The sequence below is a fragment of the Typopeltis vanoorti genome, chromosome 9, assembly GCF_054136105.1.
Source record: "Typopeltis vanoorti isolate ZY-2024b chromosome 9, IOZ_Tvanoo_1.0, whole genome shotgun sequence".
NCBI classification, from domain to species: domain Eukaryota; kingdom Metazoa; phylum Arthropoda; class Arachnida; order Uropygi; family Thelyphonidae; genus Typopeltis; species Typopeltis vanoorti.
In genome coordinates, this window is record NC_143557.1 from 25236176 (window position 1) to 25256136 (window position 19961).

Sequence of the window (19961 nt, forward strand, 5' to 3'; positions counted from 1 at the left end):
AGTACAAAGAACAGGCAAGGAGGGTGATTTGGCTGATAAGGGTAAGTTATTTAATGAAGCCTTCCCCCCCCCCCAAAAAAAAAAACTTAGGAAGTTTTGTTGATATGTATTCAGCAGGAGAAAAAAAAAAGAATGCTGGTGGAAGGAAGATGGTGATTGAAGCAAATGGTAAAAGGATAACTATTGTGGAGGATATAGTTGAGATATTAAATGAGCATTTATAAAGGTATTCATCCTTGTGAATGTGACATTGTGCAGAGTTTGAGAGCAGTGGAAGGGAAGAAGGAGAGATGAACTATGAGAGAATGAGATAAATGGGGAATTGAGCAAACTTAATATTAATAAGGTTGTGGAACTTGATAATATATCACCACAGTGTTTTGAGAAAACAGCCAGTGTGTTGTTTGTAGTGTCTAATTTAGCTCTTCAGGAGGTGATGACTGAACTTCAAATTATAGGCCAATTTGTGTATCAGGTGTTGTGGCTTAAGTGTTGGAGAGGTTACTGAGAATCAGGATAGAGAAATGGGTTGACAACAGTGGTATCTCTTTGATGGACATCACGGATTTTCTAAAGGAAGATTATATTTTAGTAATCTGCTTAATTATTACAGTAAAGTGACAAGTGCATTGGACAAAGGAGATGGATACACAGTTATACTTAGGTTTTACAAAGGCTTTTGATAGTTTGCCACATAACTTTGATAGTTAAACTATACATACCAGCTACTGAATTAGAAACTTTTATTTAATACAGTAATTTAATATTTATACAGTGGTTTCCATATAGACATGCGACTGCCAATACCAATCCTTTTTAATTCTCTGCACATAGTTCGGTTTGGTGACAGTGATCTCATTCCTGACGGACCTTTAAGAAACCAGTTAGCTCTGCTGTTTTCAAAATTGTCCAGCCAGATGGGCACCACAATTAGCCGTTTATCAAACTTTGAAAGATCTTTTGTTTTTTCCATCGTGATCAACACTATTGACGATTACAGCTGCATTCTTAAATAGTTGCTTAGAACATGTGATGATGTACGTGTTGTGGCTTTACAACAGGACTTGAATAGAATGAATGAATCAGCATGGAAGTGGAGATGCCAGTTTAATGTTGCAAGTATAAAGTTTTAAAATTTGGAAAGCAAAGATGGGATGTAGAGTGTACACTAGGTGGGGGGTTATATCAGAGGAGGTAGAGGAAATAAGAGTTCTGGCTGTGATGGTGGATAGTGATCTAAAATTTAGAGGATACATTGCTAATATTTTGAGGACAATGCAACAAATTTTGGCAGTAAAGCAGAGAACATTGACTCGTAAGGAAATACGAAATTTTGGTTCCATTGTATAAGGTTTTTGACTAGGCCAGATATGGACTACTGTGCACAGATTTATTTTTTATAACAAAGTTTATATTAGAAATAGTAAGAATTATGGAATATGGTAATACATAATGGTGGTTGTCAGTATATGCTTCAGCGATTAGTAGTATATTGCACCTCTGTAGTGCAGTGGTAAGAATCAAAGGGGTGTGCATCCTTAAGTTGGAAAAGATCTTTATCACATGCTATTTCAAGTGAAGGCGAGTTAACCAATCTCATATGTCAAGGATTTATTTCCTCCTGGCAATTGGGTTCTTTAATTTTACATAATAGGCAAACTGTTCAGAGAATGTAATTAACACACAAAAATATTGGAAAAAATAATAGACAAAAAATGTGGTTTAGTGGCAGGTTTTGAATTGTGTAGGTAGCAGATCACGTGGTGTGGAGGGTGGATCATGTAGAATTTTGTAATGTAGTGTCAAGCAGCCTTCCGCAATCAGTCCTGCAGCTCTGTGGAGTTGTCATGTAATAATGTGATAGGATTTTCATTAAGGCTATTAATATTTAATTTTTAATGAAATCAGCCATTTAATAAAGAGGTTTCTTTTTGCATTTCACTTTAATTTGTTGTTAGATTTTTTAAAGCTTATTCACCAACCTAATATTTTAAACTATTTCATCTAGTTAGAAATTGCACTGCATGAATTTGTCAAATATCAAAATGATTATCACTCCTCTGCTTAACCCCTCAAGGAGTGCTTGGCATGCAGCGGATTCTAACACTAAGTGTTAGGCTTATCCTTTAAATATATTTTTATTTATTATATATTTTTCAGTGTCCAGTAAACTTATAGCTAGAATTAAAACAACTTTAATGAAAGGTTTTTTTTTTGTAAGTTAATTTCATGCTAGGCTTGGTTGGCTGAGTAGATAGTGTGTTTACTCTTCAGTTAAGTCTGTGAATTTAAATCTTACTGGGCAGATATTTTGTGAAAATTTTGGGACAAGAATCCACTTAATCAGATCATACCAGATGAGGATGTATTGTATAGTAAAGGATTATCATCAGAAATGAAATATCTGAGCTTTGGGAAATAGAGATAACTAACAAACTAGTTACATCTAACTAATATTGGTATTCTTAACCAAATCCAACTGAATTAATAACTGTAATGACTAAACAAACATACATAATAACCACAGTAATAAGTTTTAACACATAAATATTTCATCCTAAGTATCTTAGGACATCGTCAGTACAGTTAATTCAAACAATACTAGGAATAACATACAGTTAAGGCACATGCAATGGAATTCCAATATGAGTGCATTAACGTGTTATAGAATTAAATTAAAATATATCTAGAGGAGAAAAAAAAATAGATTACATTAAAATAAGATAACACATATATATAAAATAGATTACATTAAATTAAGATAACATATATAAAAAAAATATTATTTTACACAAGTTCCCATACTTTAGGAATAGCAAGAGCATCATTACGGTTTTGATTCTTCCTAAAGTATAGAAAATTGTCATACAAAATTGTGTAAAATAATATTTTATATATATATATATATATATATATATATATATATATATGATCATAGGCTTCTACTTGGTTGTTGTGATACATTTTTAAAAATAGATTTAATGACTTAAAAAACCGAGATAACTTATAAAGATTTTAATGAGAATAATACAACTAGTTTCGGCTTATAACAGCCTTAATCAGGTATTCATAAAGGAAGAGAATAGTAATAAACATTGAAGTATCTAAAAAACTGGAAATTACAGGTAAAAATTGCCACACATAATTGATACATAAAAAAAGTTGTATTTTTTCAAGTTGTTCTAACAGGCGTGCCATTGTTTATTGCAAGTGTGCGTGCAAGCTTACATGAACACCAATATTGAATATCTGCAGCATGGCTATCTGGTATGTTATAACTCAAATTGTTGTTTAAGTGGGCAGTATTTAGCAGGATTTCCCTTGATTCTACAATTTTTCTCTCAAACTCATCATCACAGCGAAAAATATTTTCTGATCTATCCCAGCAAACAGAGTGGCTTTGTTGATCATCATTAGGATTGTTTGAAAAAAGAACATGACTGGATAACACAGTTGCACGTGAACTTTTGTAAGAGATGTCTCTCTTATGCTCTTCTATATACTGTTCAATAGATTTGTTAGTTTGTCCAAAATAAATATTGTGTATTTATTTTGGACAAACATTATTTTTGTCCAAAATAAATATAAATTATGGTGGATATTGCAATCGCACCATAATTTATATACACCTGGATATTTTAGGTTGTGATGAGTAGGTTTTGGATGGCTGATTAGAGATCAGCCATCTAAAGAATCAAAATCTTCAAGGAAGATGTTATATGTTATATCTTTTGTATGTTTCTCATATAAAAGATATTCCCATCAATGAAAATGACATTCTAGCAAGTTTTGACATTATATCTTTATTTACTAATGTTCCTACAGACGAGGTACTTACATTACTAAAGGACAAATTATCCAAAAAAAATGTTTGCTCTATTAAAACATTGCATTCATTCTGGTTACTTCGGATATCAGGACTCTATTTACCAACAAAAACAAGGCCTGGCAATGGGCGATCCTTTATCTCCAGTTCTAGCTAACATCTTCCTTGAAGATTTTGAAATGAAAGCCATATCTTCCTTCTCCTTTAAACCAAAAGTTTGGAAACAATATGTTGATGATATTTTTATTATTTGGAATCACGGGTACACATCTCTCATAGATTTTCTTCATCATCTTAACATCCAACATCCTAACATAAAATTTACTGCTGATCTAGAAAATAATAACTCCTTACCTTTCTTGGATGTTATGCTTACACGATGCTCTGAAAGATTAAAAATCTCTATATACAGAAAACCTACTCATACCAATACATATCTGCATAATCTTTCTCATCATTTTCCACCACAAAATCTTGGAACTATATCTACCTTAGGACACAGAGCACGCTCTCTCTTGAATGGACCAGATGAACTACAAAAAGAAATAAATTGCCCCTCTCTTATATTTGAACAAAATGGATGCTCTGAAAAAACGATTAAGAAATTTTTTCTGGATCCTCCTAGGCAGTGCACAACAGAAACTATTAATTTTAAAGGTAGCATCTCCATCCCATACATTAGCACAGTCTCTAACAAATTTAGCTAAAGTCCTTATAAAATACAACATCAGGACGTTCTTCACTACACTTCCTAAAATCCGTTCTCTAATCATCCATCCAAAGCCTATTCATCACAATCTGAAATATCCAGGTGTATATAAATTATGGTGCAATTGCAATATATCCCTTATTTTGGACAAACTAACAAATCTATTGAACAACGTATAGAAGAGCATAAGAGAGACCTCTCTTACAAAAGTTATATTATGTATATATATTATTATATATATTATTATTATTTGACACCTCCAGGGAGTCCAAGGACTCATCGAGGGAGAGCGTGCCAACAGCATCGAACGATTGGTCCCCTTCCAACTATTAACCACGCTCAAATTTACTTAACTGAGCCATTAGTAGCAGGGGCTCTACCAATTGACCAACCTTTGCCGGTCAAAAGTTCACATGCAACTGTGTTATCCAGTCATGTTCTTTTTTCAAACAATCCTAATGATGATCAACAAAGCCACTCTGTTTGCTGGGATAGATCAGAAAATATTTTTCACTGTGATGATGAGTTTGAGAGAAAAATTGTAGAATCAAGGGAAATCCTGCTGAATCCTGTCCACTTAAACAACAATTTGAGTTATAACATCCCAGATAGCCATGCTGCTGTTATTCAATATTGGTGTTCATGTGAGCCTGCACGCACACTTGCAATAAACAATGGCACGTCTGTTAGAACTACTTGAAAAAATATGTTTTTTATGTATCAATTATGTCTGGCAATTTTTATCTGTAATTTCCAGTTTTTTAGATACTTCGATGTTTATTACTATTCTCTTCCTTTATGAATACCTGATGAAGGCTGTTATAAGCCGAAACTAGTTGTATTATTCTCATTAAAATCTTTATAAGTTATCTCGGTTTTTTAAGTCATTAAATCTATTTAAAAAAAAAAAAAATATATATATATATATATATATATTTATATATATATATAAAAATCGTAGAATCAAGGGAAATCCTACTGAACCCGGTCCACTTAAATAATAATGTAAGTTATAACATCCCAGATAGCCATGCTGCAGTTATTCAATATTGGCGTTCACGTGAACTTGCACGCACAATTGCAACAAACAATGGCACGCCAGAACAACTTGAAAAATACAACGTTTTTATGTATCGATTATGTGAGGCAATTTGTACCTGTAATTTCCAGTTTGTTTATTTAAATAATTCAATGTTTATTAGTATTCCTTTCCTTTATAAATACCTGAAGAAGGCTGCTATATGCCGAAACTAGTAGTATTTATCATTAAAATCTTTATATGTTATCTCGGTCTTGGAGTCATTAAATCTATTTTTTGAAATATATATATATATATATATATATATATATATTTTTTTTTTTTTTTTTTTCAAAAAACTTTAATGACTGTTACCGAGAGATAAAAAGATGACATGGTATATTTAAAAAGATACTACTAGTTAGCAAGTTTCGTTGAATAGATCAACATCTTCAGGTATCACAATCAAAGAAATATATAAAGAATTACAGAGACTTAAAATTGTAATAACAAAACAAGTACGAAAAGACAGTAGCATGTTTGCAAACAAAATACGAGCTTGAGTTCCAAAAAACCTATACTACGCTCTGTTGCGAGTGCGCCAATGCTGAACAGAGGTGACGTATGTGTGTCAGAGAGAGAGAAACTTAGGTTGTTGTTGATATGAGAAGAATCTAGAGAAATTTCTCTAGATTCGACAATCTTTCTTTGGAGCTTATCATAGCACACATGAATGTTAGAATGTGTGAATGTATATATATATATATATATATATATATATATACACACACATACATACACAGTGGAACCTCGGTTGTCGAACGCCTCTGTTCTCAAACATATTTTCCTGAACACCCCCCCCCTCCCTTTTCCTAACAGAATTTCAGTTCCCGAACAGGCAAAAGGCAACCACGTGCTTTGCATGCTGAGCTGTAAGGCGGGAAAGCGTCAGTTAAGCGGCAGACTTCGTTCAATGCAGACACCTGCTTGAATTTGCAGTGAGTTTTCTTGATTTTCTTTTTTTTTTTTTTTTTTCATAAATTATTATTAATTAAGCCACCACGGGACCGCAGAAGAATAGTGATAGCAGCAAAGCGAAAAGAAAAGTTGTTAGAACCACAATAGAGATGAAAAAAGAAATCATAACTAAACATGAAAATGGCGTTTGTTTTTCGGATCTTGCTATGCAGTTCGATATGGCGAAATCAACGCTCTGTACAATACTCAAAAATAAAGAGGCGATCAATTTTCATCTATATTTTACTATTTATTGTGTTTATTCTTTTTATGTAAGATTTTATGCACTCTCATTATGTTTATATACCTTCTTATGCATGAAGTACTGTTGTAAAGGTTTAAATAAACAATCATCTGAGGTTTGGAAACGGATTAATCCATTTTACATTAATTCTTATGGGAAAATGGTTTCAGTTTTCGAACAATTCTGTTTCCGAACAGCCCTCGGGAACGAATTAAGTTTGACAACCGAAGTTCCACTGTATATATGTGCAGGGTGATTCAGAACTCTCGGGGCCAAACTTTAAAGGGTGATAGAACACATCTAAACAAGCACGTTTCGTCATACAATGCATGGTCCAAACTCAAGCAGTGAGGTGCTAGAGGTTAGCAACTACTGTGTCAGGAAATGAAGAAACACAAGAATGACAGAGCCGATTTGAAACAATTGCAGAAATTACAGAACATAAATTAAAGAATTTTATTGAACAAATTACAGAAACTGCTCAAAAGAGCGACCGCCAACATTAATGCAGGCTTCACACCTTTGACGTAGTGATTGGTGTACGCTGGCAAAAACAGTAGCGGCAATAGAAATCCTGGCAATACGGTCCTCATTCGATGGGGCTATCGTAGATCGGGCTTTTCATATGGGCCCCAATAGGAAAACGTCCAGACACGAGAGATCAGGCGATCGTGGCAGCCAAGCGATGGGACCACCCTGCCCAATCCATCGTCCTGGAAATGTTGCATTCAAGGCGTTCTGCACATCCATGCTGAAATCGGGTGGCGCTCCGTCGTGTTGGAACCACATACGTGTTTGAATGTTTGCTGGAACAGGGTTCAGTAATTCTGGCAAGACCTCTTGTAAAAATACGAGGTACGTTCTCATATTCAGTTGTGCTGACCAAAGATTTGGGCCAATCAAATGGTCATGTAGGATTCCAGCCCAAACATTTATGGAGAAATGCCATGGTACCTATGTGGACGTGTTGCGTGCAGATTTCTGCTCACCCATACATGATATTAAAAATGCCCTCACGTGTAAAGGTGCATTCTTCAGTGAATAAGATGTGCATCAAAGTCCAGTTGCACTGCAGTCTGCTGCAGGAACCACTGTGCAAAATTTACACGAGACCGGTAATCTGCAGGTGTTAAGGCATGCACCCTCTGTGCATGGTAGGGATGTAATCATTCATCTCGTAGAACTCGCCACACCACTGATTGGGCACATGTATGGCATGGGAAATTGCTCACATACTACATTCGGGATGATCTGCAACCCTACATAGAATTTCCTATGTAACATGTGGCGTCCACACTCTTTGCATGCCGCTGACAAAGGAGCCCATTTTGCACAGATACCGGTGCAATCGCTGAAAGGTTTTACGATCAGCATGCGTCTGGTTGGAAAACACTCTCGGTACAGTCTTTGGGCTTCCCTTGCATTGCCGTCTGCAGCTCCATAAATGAAATGCATGTCAGCCTTCTCCTGATTTGTGAAAGAATCCATCCTATTTGCACTCCACAATAGAAATAATGACTGCAAAAACCAGTGCTTTCCAGTCTTCACTGGAAAGCGCTGGTTTTTGCACTTCTAGCACTTCACCCACTTGATTTTGGACCATGTATTGTATAACGAAAATTTTCCCTCCATATATATTTTAATTTAATTCTGTAACACGTTCCTGCACGCATATTGGGATTCCATTATAATCATGCACCCTAACTGTATATTATTCCTAGTATTGTTTGAATTAACTGTACTGATGATGTTCTAAGATACTCAGGATGAAATATTTACGTATTAAATATTTGCGTATTAAGCACACGTAATAATCACATTACTGTGGTTATTATGTGTGTTTGTTTAGTCATGAATTATCCACAGGTTTCATTGTATAATAATAACTGTAATGTTTATTCAGAGAATAATGAGATGTGATACTATGTAGTACACATAACAGAATGCAGGAAATGACAGGTTGGACATAGCATCTGCACTTGTCATTGGTAAAAAGTAACATCAGTGAGTAAAAAGTAAGAGCACCAGTAGTGTGTAAGGAGGCACGCAACAGGTGAAAAGCTTGGCAGACTGACAGAACTGAAGTCAGCAGTAATGAGAATTTTTTGAGTTAGACAGTCCAATTTGATAATGAAGAATTTATGGAGATATATATATACTAACACATGCGTTATGTCTCCATAAATTCTTGACTATGAGTGCTGACCACCGTGTAACCTTAAAGAATTATCATAATAAATGGAGTTTTGACCCACAGTCAATGCAGCCACTATGGTAAGATGAAAATTCATGTTTCTATCTTAATTAATCAATTAGCCTTTCTAAAATGATGTAGAGACAGCAACTTGATACCGAACTGCATTAAGCTAAAAGGACATTTACTTCGGCCAAAGTGCTCCGTAAAAAGCTTTGTTGAGCGAACAGATCCATGAAGCCCACAAAAAAATTTAGCAGTTACTCTAGCCAGTGTTGTACAACAAAAATCAGAGCTATCGAGCTACTTAAATGCCGATATTTGGGATGTTCTAATTCTATTCTAACACGTGTTGTGTCTCCATAAATTCTTCATTATGAATGCTGACCACCGTGTAACCTTAAAAGAAAGAATATATATAATTGAGTTGATACATCCTTCATTCCCTTCTCCAAAACACTTTACCATCAAAGCAGGTGTTAATTTTGGGATGGGTTAGCTCTTCTGAACTGTTTACCACTTATGAACACTGTAGACTACTTTATTTTTGTGTTGAGAAAATTCTAATAGTTAAGTACATCTATTGTCCATTATATGTGACTAAAGAGTTAGCTATAGATTTCATGACATACTACTGTATTTATCAATTCGTTTAAAATGTTTATTACACTTGAGAATTAAAAACTACTGTTTTCTATTTTCAGGTTGCATACAATTCATTGAAGATTATTAATATGCTGAGAAGTTTAGAAAATAATAACACTAAACTACAGCAGGTAATAAATGCTTTATATGATATGTATGTATATACATATTATAAATATAAATTGGTTTGTGGCTACAATCTGCCATGTGAAAACTGCTTTAACGTAATACTATATTATTATTATTATTATTTGCTACCTCCATGGAGCCTATTGGCTTATGGCAGGAAATGACATCACCTATTCCATTCTACCCATTAACTTTCCCACAGCCCTCCACCCATTACAAATATTTTTGTCTGTTAATTGCAGATGGCCTTTTTTTCTTTGGGATGAAAACTGCATACTCTGGAGATACTTGTAGAAAACTTTTTAATAACTATTTCTGATCCAGTGTATTTTAATAGTATGGTGGTAACCAGTTTCCTGCTTGTATATGGAAAATAAGACCTTTGCATTGATTTAGCTTTCACTATTTCCATAGAAGAAAAGGATTAAAACAAGAATTTTATTTCCTCTCTTATATAATTTACTTTTTAACCAAACAGAGAAGGAGAAAGTTTCTACAATTAACTATATTTTGGCCTTCTCCTGAGTCTTTTTTTTTTTTTTTTTGCCATCCAGGTATCAAACATCTGTTTGCTAACCTTTGTCTTCCTTTTTTAAATGATCATACCATTAGCTCTGCTCACACATCCTTGAATGTTAATAATATGAAATTCCTTTCTTGTGGCTTTCTTTTTAATGATTCTGCCATTGATGTCACTTCCCTAATTTTTCTCAGAAATCTTATCTGTGGTTTTTAGCCTTTCAATAACTGTTTTTATTTGTAACTCCTATTTTCATATCAGTAAGTGTAAATTGATTTGAATGCTGTCTTGTATATTGCTAATTTATTGTTTAGATTAATTTCTGTCTAATTTGGTAGAAGAGTATTCAGTTGACTTATCACTATACTAGCTTTACTTATTCTGTGTCTGTTTCTATATTTAATTTCCATCTTTACTACAAATTGTGTTTAATTAGCTGAAATATTTTACTTGTTCTTAGGTTTTATGTTGAGAATGCAGTTGATGTTTTCCATATTCTTGTCTATATTCATATTTTTTGCTTTATTATAGAGTTACACAGTAAAATAGTTGTAGCAGTTATTCAGTGTAGTCAAAATTCCTCACGCTGTATTTCCTTGGTAGTATAACATCATCTCATTAAGTAAAGAGCTGACTTTAGTGCCACTTTGCATTCACGATGTGATCCATATGATTTGAGGGCAGATGGTCCAAGATTTTTTGTCCTTTTATAAGTTTGTCCAACGGAACACTCGTACGGTCGGACATTTCGTCCGATCTCAATTTGTCCCATCGGTCATTTTGTCCAACCTCAATTTGGCCTATATATCACTATGTCCAACCTAGATTTTTCCACTCAGCAGTGAAAATGCAAGGGTAATTCTGAGCCACTTGTTTTAATTTGTACAAATTTCTACAAAATATGTATGTGAGCATTTAATTATAACAAATCAAATAAGGAAACAACAGAATTAATTCGAAAATTGATGTGAAATGATATGTGAAAACGAGATAATGAATTTTAAATCTGCGGAGTTTGGAGAATTTAGTCTTTCTTCTTGACTTCCTCGGCGATTTACTGCAAGTACGTGTTGAGTCTGTTTTCAGCCTTATACTTGAGGATATTGCTGTACTAGGGAGAAAACGCGTTCTTGATTACGTAGGTACCGGCTATTCACAGGAGCCTTGATGTTTCTTTGACCTCCAAGAAGGCGTGTTATATCTTGTTCGTTCTGCCTCTGTTCCTCCTTCAGGGAATCAATGAACTTCCAAAGTGATGGATGGTACACCACCATCAACTTTTTGAATTTGTTATGCTAACCTTCTACAGAATTGCTGATTCTCTGTGTCCCATTGATGACCAAATCATGGACATTCCATACTTCTGGTGGAAAGTGAGGGTTTCTGCCTCCCTACACTCTCGAGCTTGATGCCCTCTGATGTAAACACGTTCAACGTACTCTATCATTCCTTCCATGTCTACCGAAACACTCTCTGCAATACAGTCGAATACCTTGAGTACATTGTCGATCGGCACGAATGGCAAGCCGAACAGCATTGATGCTTCTTCACGTATAGGGCTTTCTGCAACTTTATACTACTGTGACAAACCCAAAGCTGCCATTATATCACCAAAGGGCCTGAGAAAAGTGAAATAGACAACACTTTATATTTGCATTAGGAAATATCTTCCGTGCAGCATTCATATTTGCCAGCTCGAAATCCATCATAACAGTATGTAAATTCACGATTCCTTCTTGTTTTGCAGTGTTGTAAACATGTTGGTATATCGATATGTAGTCTCAGTTTTTACAGCATTCATATTTGCCAGCTCGAAATCCATCATAACAGTATGTAAATTCACAATGATTCCTCCTTGTTTTGCAGTGTTGACAACATGCTGGTATATTGATATGTAGTCTCAGTTTTTGCAGGAGTTAGAGCGTACACCAGAGGCATGACATGCTTTCGAAATATTTCATGCATAGTAAACAACTGAGCAAATTGTGAGGGTGCAGTTTTAAATGTGCAATTGGAGAAGATAATGTCACTTGCTCCAAGTAATCTTAAGTTCTCTGTTGTGGCAAAAACAAGACGATGATCTTCGTCTTGTACACCAGCATCATAAAAAAGAAATCTGTCATGATTTAATGTTACTTGGTATTCTTCCGGTATCTCAACACCAACCAAACTTGCGAGAGTACGAGTCCTCGTAGTGTTCTGTCATCTATTGACTTGCCTCCGTAAACTATTCCTCTCCGGCAACATAAGTAATACTTCATCTTGCTGAACTTGTTGTATAACCATACGCATAACGTGAGGGTGGACCATGCATATTGTCTTGCGCCCTTCTCTTTAGATTATTTTTAGCTTTCCTAAACTCTCCGTCCATGTCTGATTCATGTTGGTGATTGTCCTTGCTGTGTTTGTAGACCATGTTGTCTAAACTGGCAGCTGTGATGCACCTAGCATTGCAACTGTCACAAACCTCGCATCGGCAATACCGTCTAGTCTTATTCTTGTTATGAGTGAAAATGATAACAATAATTTTGTAGATAAAGCATTGGTTTACCCCTGTCACTCATCACAATTTCTACCATATTCAGCACTGCCAAATTTATTAATGATCACAAGTTACTTATAACTCCTTGGACTAATCTCAAACCCAGGTGCTTACAGGGCATTTCGTCCAATTATTTTCAATTAGACGAATAGATTGCACGAAATGTCCTATTGGACAAGAAAAATAATGGACGAAATTGAGGGAATGGATGAGATTTTGATTGGACGAAAATAATTGGATGAACTGCCCTGAAACCATCCATATAGATAATTAATAGGAGTGGAAATTGTATGCACCCTTATCTGTCACCTGGTTATACTTCAATCCATCATCCTACATCTCCTTCAGTTTTCTGATTTTTGATTTACAATTTTTGATTTACAAGAAAAGTCTCATTGACTGTTATTGTTCATAGTGATGTTTTCTCCCTGGTGCAGGACACCAGAGTGTACAGAGGATTTGAAATTGGAAGTGATCACTATTTAGTCTTGAGCAGGATAAAATTGAATTTCATATTGAAAAGAATAACATGTAAGAAAGTTTTAAAGCGAATAAAAGTTGAGCAGCTCTCAGATGTGAACTGTAGACTAAAATACAGAAATATTATTGAAAAGAAAATGAAAGAGTTTGAGAACAGGAATCAAACCTTGGAGATCGAGTGGCAAACTCTGAAGGAAACATTGATTGATTTTGCCAGAGAGGCATGTGGTGAAGTTGTGTGCAAGGATAAAAAAATCAGAACTCCCTGGTGGACACAGGAAGTTAAGGAGGCAGTGAAGGAAAAGAAGAAAGCATATCAAAAGTTCCTGGCAAATAAGTCAGCTTTTACTCTTAGGGAATACAGAGACAAATGTAAGAAAGCTAAACAGTGTGTAAAACTAGCTAAACAAAAGTCATGGGAGGACTTTGGCAAGAATATAGAAAATAAATATCAAGAAGGTGGCAAAATATTCTGGAGGTTGTTGAAGAAGCTTAGGAATGGAGGAAAGAGTGCTGTAAAAGGAATTAAAGATGATAAAGGTGAAATGAAAACAGGAGAAAAAGATATCCTTGAAGTATGGAGTAATTACTTTGAAAAACTGCTAAATGAAACAAGCAGTGATGACAGCACAGTGATAAAAAACACTGACCAGGCATGCAGTCAGGAATAGATATCCATACTTGAAGTAGAAAAAGCCATCAAAGGCTTGAAATGTGGAAAGGCAGCAGGAGTAGATGATATACGACCAGAAATGCTGAAGTATGGTTATATAAGAGTCTTACAGTGGCTGCACTGCATAGTTCAGAAAGCCTGGACAGAGGGATGAATTCCCGATGATTTGAGTAGAGCTCTCATAGTACCCGTATATAAAAAGGGAAATAAAACTGAATGTGAGAATTACAGAGGTATTTCCCTACTGAGTGTTCCAGGTAAGATCTATGTAAGTATACTTGAGAAACGGTTGAGAAGAATTGTGGAAGAAAAGCTTGGTGAACAAGCTGGATTCAGGATAAATAGAGGCTGTCAGGATCAGATCTTCACTTTACAACAAATAGTTGAGAAATCATGGGAATATAACAAAGATCTGTATTTAAGTTTTGTCGATCTGGAAAAGGCATATGACAAGGTGCCAAGGGAGAAGCTATTCGATACGCTACAGTTATGTGGTGTCAATGTGGCATTATATCAAGCAATGATTAGTCTTTATTTGTGTTGTAAGTCAGCAGTTAGAATTGAAGGAAGTACAGAAAGATGGTTTAATGTTAAATCTGGTGTGAGACAAGGATGTACATTATCCCCTCTGTTATTCATCATCTATATGGATCACATTATGAAGGAATGTGGTATTAAACCTGATATCAAAATTGGAGATGTTAATGTCAGCTCTTTGCTTTATGCAGACGATGTTATACTTATCAATAAATCCACTACAAGTCTGCAAGATTCTCTGACTAAATTGAATGGCTGTTGTAATAGATATGGTATGAAGGTCTGCAATAAAAAGACAAATACAATGAAAATAGGCAGAATTATTGAAAATGTCAACTGTGTTGTGAGTGGAGAACCTGTGGAACAAGTGAAACATTTCAGTTACTTAGGCACGATTTTTACTGAAGATGGTAAATTAAATATAGAAATAGACAACAGAATCAGCAAAGTTGGTATGGTGGGAAGTCAATTGAATAAATTCATATGGAATAAGAGATTAATTAGTCGGAACACTAAATTAGCTGTATACAAGACAGTGTTCAAACCAGTTTTAACTTATGGATCTGAGAGCTGGTTCAGAAGTAAAACACTTGACCAAAGGCTAGAGACTGCAGAAATGAGAGTCCTGAGAAAGATTATAGATGTTAACAGATGGGCATCAATGGCAATATCATATTAAAAAGAAGATATTAGGAAATAACTTGACATTGTCAGCATCCAGGAATGCATTAGCAGAGCTAATCTCAGGTGGTATGGTCACTTAAACAGAATGGGTGAAGAAAGATTAGCAAAACAAGTGTTCTCTGCTAGGTTGGCAGCAAAACGACCCAGAGGAAGACCAAGATATAGGTGGATTGATATGGTACAAAGTGCCTTAGATGATAGAAATATAACAACTGATAATGTTGGAGTCTTGACAAGTAACAGACTGATTTGGAGGAAAATTGTAGATAGGAAGTTAGTAATGATGTAATATTTTTCATGTAGTACTATAATATCCTGTACACCCCTTGAGGGTACATGGCAGGAATTTGATGATGATGATGTTGCATTCCCTTTGAATTTCTATCACTCTTCTGTCAATTCTTGTTTTGTTTAAGAATCTTTCAAAATAATTACTCTGGGCATCTATATATCTTAAGTTTTTTTAATCTCATCTCTATCATTTCTGAATCCTTTTAAAGTTACATTTTCTTCCATTTCTAGGATTCTCCAACAGTCTCCAGAACATTTTGCCACCTTCATAATATTTTTCTTTTGTATTCTTATCAGTGTTCCTCTGATTTTGTTTAGGTTCCTTTATACACAGATTGGCATTTTTACATTTTTTTGTATGTTATTATTATTAGTAGTATTAGTATTATTAACACCTGGCCTCCATGGAGTTAGAGACTCATGGGAGGCATGCACTATTGCACACAATGCTCATCCAACCATGCTTTAAACTGATTCAGTGTGTCTACCCACAACATATTCAGGCAAGGAATTCCGCTTACCAACCACTCTCCATCCAAAAAACCAACTCCTCTGCTCACACCTGATAATTTTGATATTTTGATATTTTTTTATCTTTAATAAAGATATTCGATATTAAAAATATTTGATAATAATATAATAAAAATATATAATAAAAGATAATAAAAATATTTATTTTTATCCTGTAAAACTGCCTCTTTAGCTTTGAGATCACCAGAAGTTCAAATTTTTCTGTCTTTGTGAACAACTTCACCACGTGCTTTAGCAGCTGTATCTATCAGTGTCTTCTTCAGTTTTCCATTCTGTCTTCAAGGATATTTGGTTCTTGTTTTCAAACTCATTTTTTTTCTCAAATTTTGGTTAGATTTTGAAGATGTCATAGAGTTTTCCAGGTTTCAAGGGACAGGGACAATCAGATTTAAATTGTTTTTGGTGCAGAATCTTGGCATTATATATCATTAACATGGTAATGATGCAAAGAACTGCATCATTAGCATGGTAATACTATAATAAGCAAAGCCAGAGTTATTGGATTCAGGAATTTGTAGTTCTGATATTCCTGATATTTCTAATCTCAGCAGAATGGCATGTCTATCTAAAATAACATTCAATAAGAATGTACTCGATAAACACTAGGCAAGGATATGTTGTCATTTTTCCATGACCACCTCTATCTTGTCTGTGTTGGATGATAGACAAGAGGACAGTTTCTGAAATGGTTTGAAGGTGGTTGTATATTAAATTAAAAGAACCTGTACTGTTTGAGATACCTTTAAGGTACCTCAAACAGTACAGGTTCTGAGGTACCTTTAAGGCAGGGTATAGCAACTTTTTTTTTTTCGTCTGGATGAGGGATTCTCTTCATTATTGTTCTCTAGATGCTGGCAGGATTATATCAATTAGCATTGATTCATTAAATTTTCTGAACAAAAGTATGTGAAACTAGAATGAAAATAAACCATTTATGAATAAAGAATATTTGCGCGTCAAAGTTTTGCTAGCTGATGCTAGCATTGTCACTTTAATGATGCATGGTTGGAGAAGATCCAGAATGAAATGATATCAAGAACAAGGATGGTTACATGCATGGAGGGTGACAGTGGCACTCTGTGATTAATGTTGATGGGATGATAAGGTTGTGTATCAGAATATCTTCAGGATTGCACCATCAATTTTATTGCAGTTAGCTAGATTCTGTAGAACTTCCAGGAATAGTCTCTGTGATTTAAATTAGAATTAGTGTAGTAGCCTTGCTTTCTTCCACCTGATGAAATGATCTTCATCCAGGGCACGTTGTGCTAGTTCACTTTTCATCAGGTGGAAGAATGCTAGGCTACTACACAAAATTGTTTAAATCACAAAGACTGTTGTTTGTGGAAGTAGCTCAAGTTCTGCAGAATCTAGCTAATTGCAGTAGAACTGATGACATGATTTTACACAAATTTTGGTACACTGCCCTATCTTCCTGTCAGCATCAGTCACAGTAGATTATCATGTAGAGCACCACTGTCATCCTCTATGCACACATCTGTTCTTGAGGTCATTTCATTTTTGGTCTTCACTGAATATGTATCATTAAAGTGCCTTTAATAAGGCTATCTTGAGCTGGCAAAATGTTAGCTTGTAATTAATACTTTTTTCTATATTCCTAGTAGTACATTAGTACTGTGAGTGGACTCAGGATTTTTTTATTTTGTTTCTGTTACTTTTATACATGTATTTATTTATTTATTTATTTATTACATAATCCATAAACCTGCTCTAGAGACCAAATTGAACATTTTTCAAGCCATTTCAGGTCTCCAGTAAATTGGGCAGTGGTCTCAGACCTGGCAATGAAATTCATTTCTCATGTAAAGACAATAACAAACATCCCTGCCCAAAATCAGATTCAAACTTAAAACTTGATTATAGAGCAGATATAATAACCACTTTGGCAGTCAGGATGGGAAATTTATTTTCATTCTATTTTTGTTTTTGTTCCAGAAACGTTTGAAATGAATGAGAGCAAGAGCTACAGAAATTTAACCATGGATATAGAACATGGAAATTTGTCCATTAGCAGCCAGCGATTTTTATTTGATTCTTTCAACAGCAGGGAATGAGTACAACAGATGAAGTGAACTCAATGTATAAGAGTTTTGATGATACCTGTCTTCTGTGATGGATGATGATGTTTAGCTGGCTAGATGTATCTGCAGCTGAAGGAAGATTTTTGATAAACAGAAAAGCAAATATTATGTTTAGAGGTGTGGGTTACTTTGTTATTTTAGACATATGAGCTGTTCTGCTTAGATTAGAATCCAGGAACACTGGGACAAGGTTGGAATCTGATATTCCTGGACTTGCTTACCATATCATTGACACTAAACAGTTCTTGGGAATCACACTCAATATCAAACTTATTGGAATTAATTTGCAATCAACTTTAATAGTAGAATCAAATTTAATATGTTAATTTATAAGTTAAAGATGCAAATTAATTATATTCTTGGTTTAATTCTTTATCCAGGTGTATGCAAACAAAGTTTGCATGTGAAGTTTCTTCATGACTGGGATACTTGTATATTATTATTATTATTTTATTATTATTAAGAGTGAGACCTCCATGTAGTCAGGGACTCATCGAGGGAGGCCACAAACTACACATACCAGCTGTCATACTTATTTTTGAATTCATTCACACTGCTTGCACTCACAACATCCAGTGGCAACCCATTCCAATCATGCATCACCCTATTAGAGAAAAAGTTAACCCTCACTCCCTTCTTAGAGGAATTCATTCTCGGCTTCCAAGGATGCCATCTTGACCTTTCTCCACCCTCCTTAAATTGAAATCCTGTATGACTTTTTCAGAAGTTTGTAAGTCTTAATCTCCCTCTTTCTCTTGTTTGCTAGTGTCTGCAGTCTACAAATTCTCAATCTGTCTTCATAATTGCCTCCTGGTTGGCCAAGCAGTTAGCGTATCCGCTCTCCAGCCAAAAGGCTGCGGGTTCGAATACCATCGTGGGCATGGATGTTTGTGATTGTCTGTGGAAACAGTAGTGATGGTGGTGGACAGTAGATGGTGTTAGTATGATTGCAGTTAGTTGTAGTTGGTGTATTGAGCGGGGTGGAGACAGAGAGCTGTAGAGTAGATGCCCTCCCTCGATGAGTCCTTCGACTCCCTGGAGGTGTCACATTATAATAATAATAATAATCAGTATTCTACAATCCTGATATAATTTTTAACACTCTCCTTTGCACTCTCTCCACTATATCAGAATCACAATGGAAACCAGGAGACCAGACTTGCACACAGTAGTCCAAGTGAGGTCTTATCAAGGCCTTGTAAAGAGGCAAAAATGACATACTTTATATGTGAATGTTCGTTTCAGCGTTGCAATTATCTTTTGAGTTGTATTTGCAATCTTTGCTACATAAATCCCTGAACTTCAACTTGCTGTCAACTAATGCTCCAAAATCCTTAGCTCATCAGTTTCTTCAAACATAATCCCACCGATATAATATGACATTGGATATCTAATCATGCCAAAGAGAATGACTTTACATTTACTGATATTGAACTGACATCCATTTTCCCATGCCACAATTTCAGCCTATTCAAAATCATTTTGCAAGTACTGCAAGTATCAGCAGCATTCCTGATTACCTCCCTACAGTATCTTTGCATCATCAATAAGTAGCTGTATGTTGCTTGTCAAATCCTTCCCAATATCGTTAATGTATAGATTGAATAACAGTGGACCAAGCACTGATCCTTGTGGTACACCACTGGTTACCTTAAATCTTGCAGACTTGCATCCCCCTCCCTCCCACACACACCCAGTATACCATTTTTTGATATCTGTCATTCAGCCATCCTCTTATCCATGCTAATATTCTATAATCCAAATCCATATTCTCCAGTTATGCAACAATCTATCTGTATTCTCTCAAAAGTCTTAGCAA

The 19961-nt window shown here is 35.1% G+C and overlaps 1 protein-coding gene across 2 annotated transcripts in view; it reads left to right on the plus strand.

Annotated features, from left to right (window-relative positions):
• LOC150102936 (uncharacterized) overlaps window positions 1-19961 on the plus strand; it is an 87360-nt gene that overhangs the window by 2540 nt on the left and 64859 nt on the right. For both annotated transcript variants that reach the window (XM_090397900.1, XM_090397901.1), the window contains exon 2: window positions 9713-9784. In XM_090397900.1, coding sequence (XP_090254026.1) covers window positions 9713-9784 — 72 coding nt within the window. The remainder of the gene's footprint in view (window positions 1-9712; window positions 9785-19961) is intronic.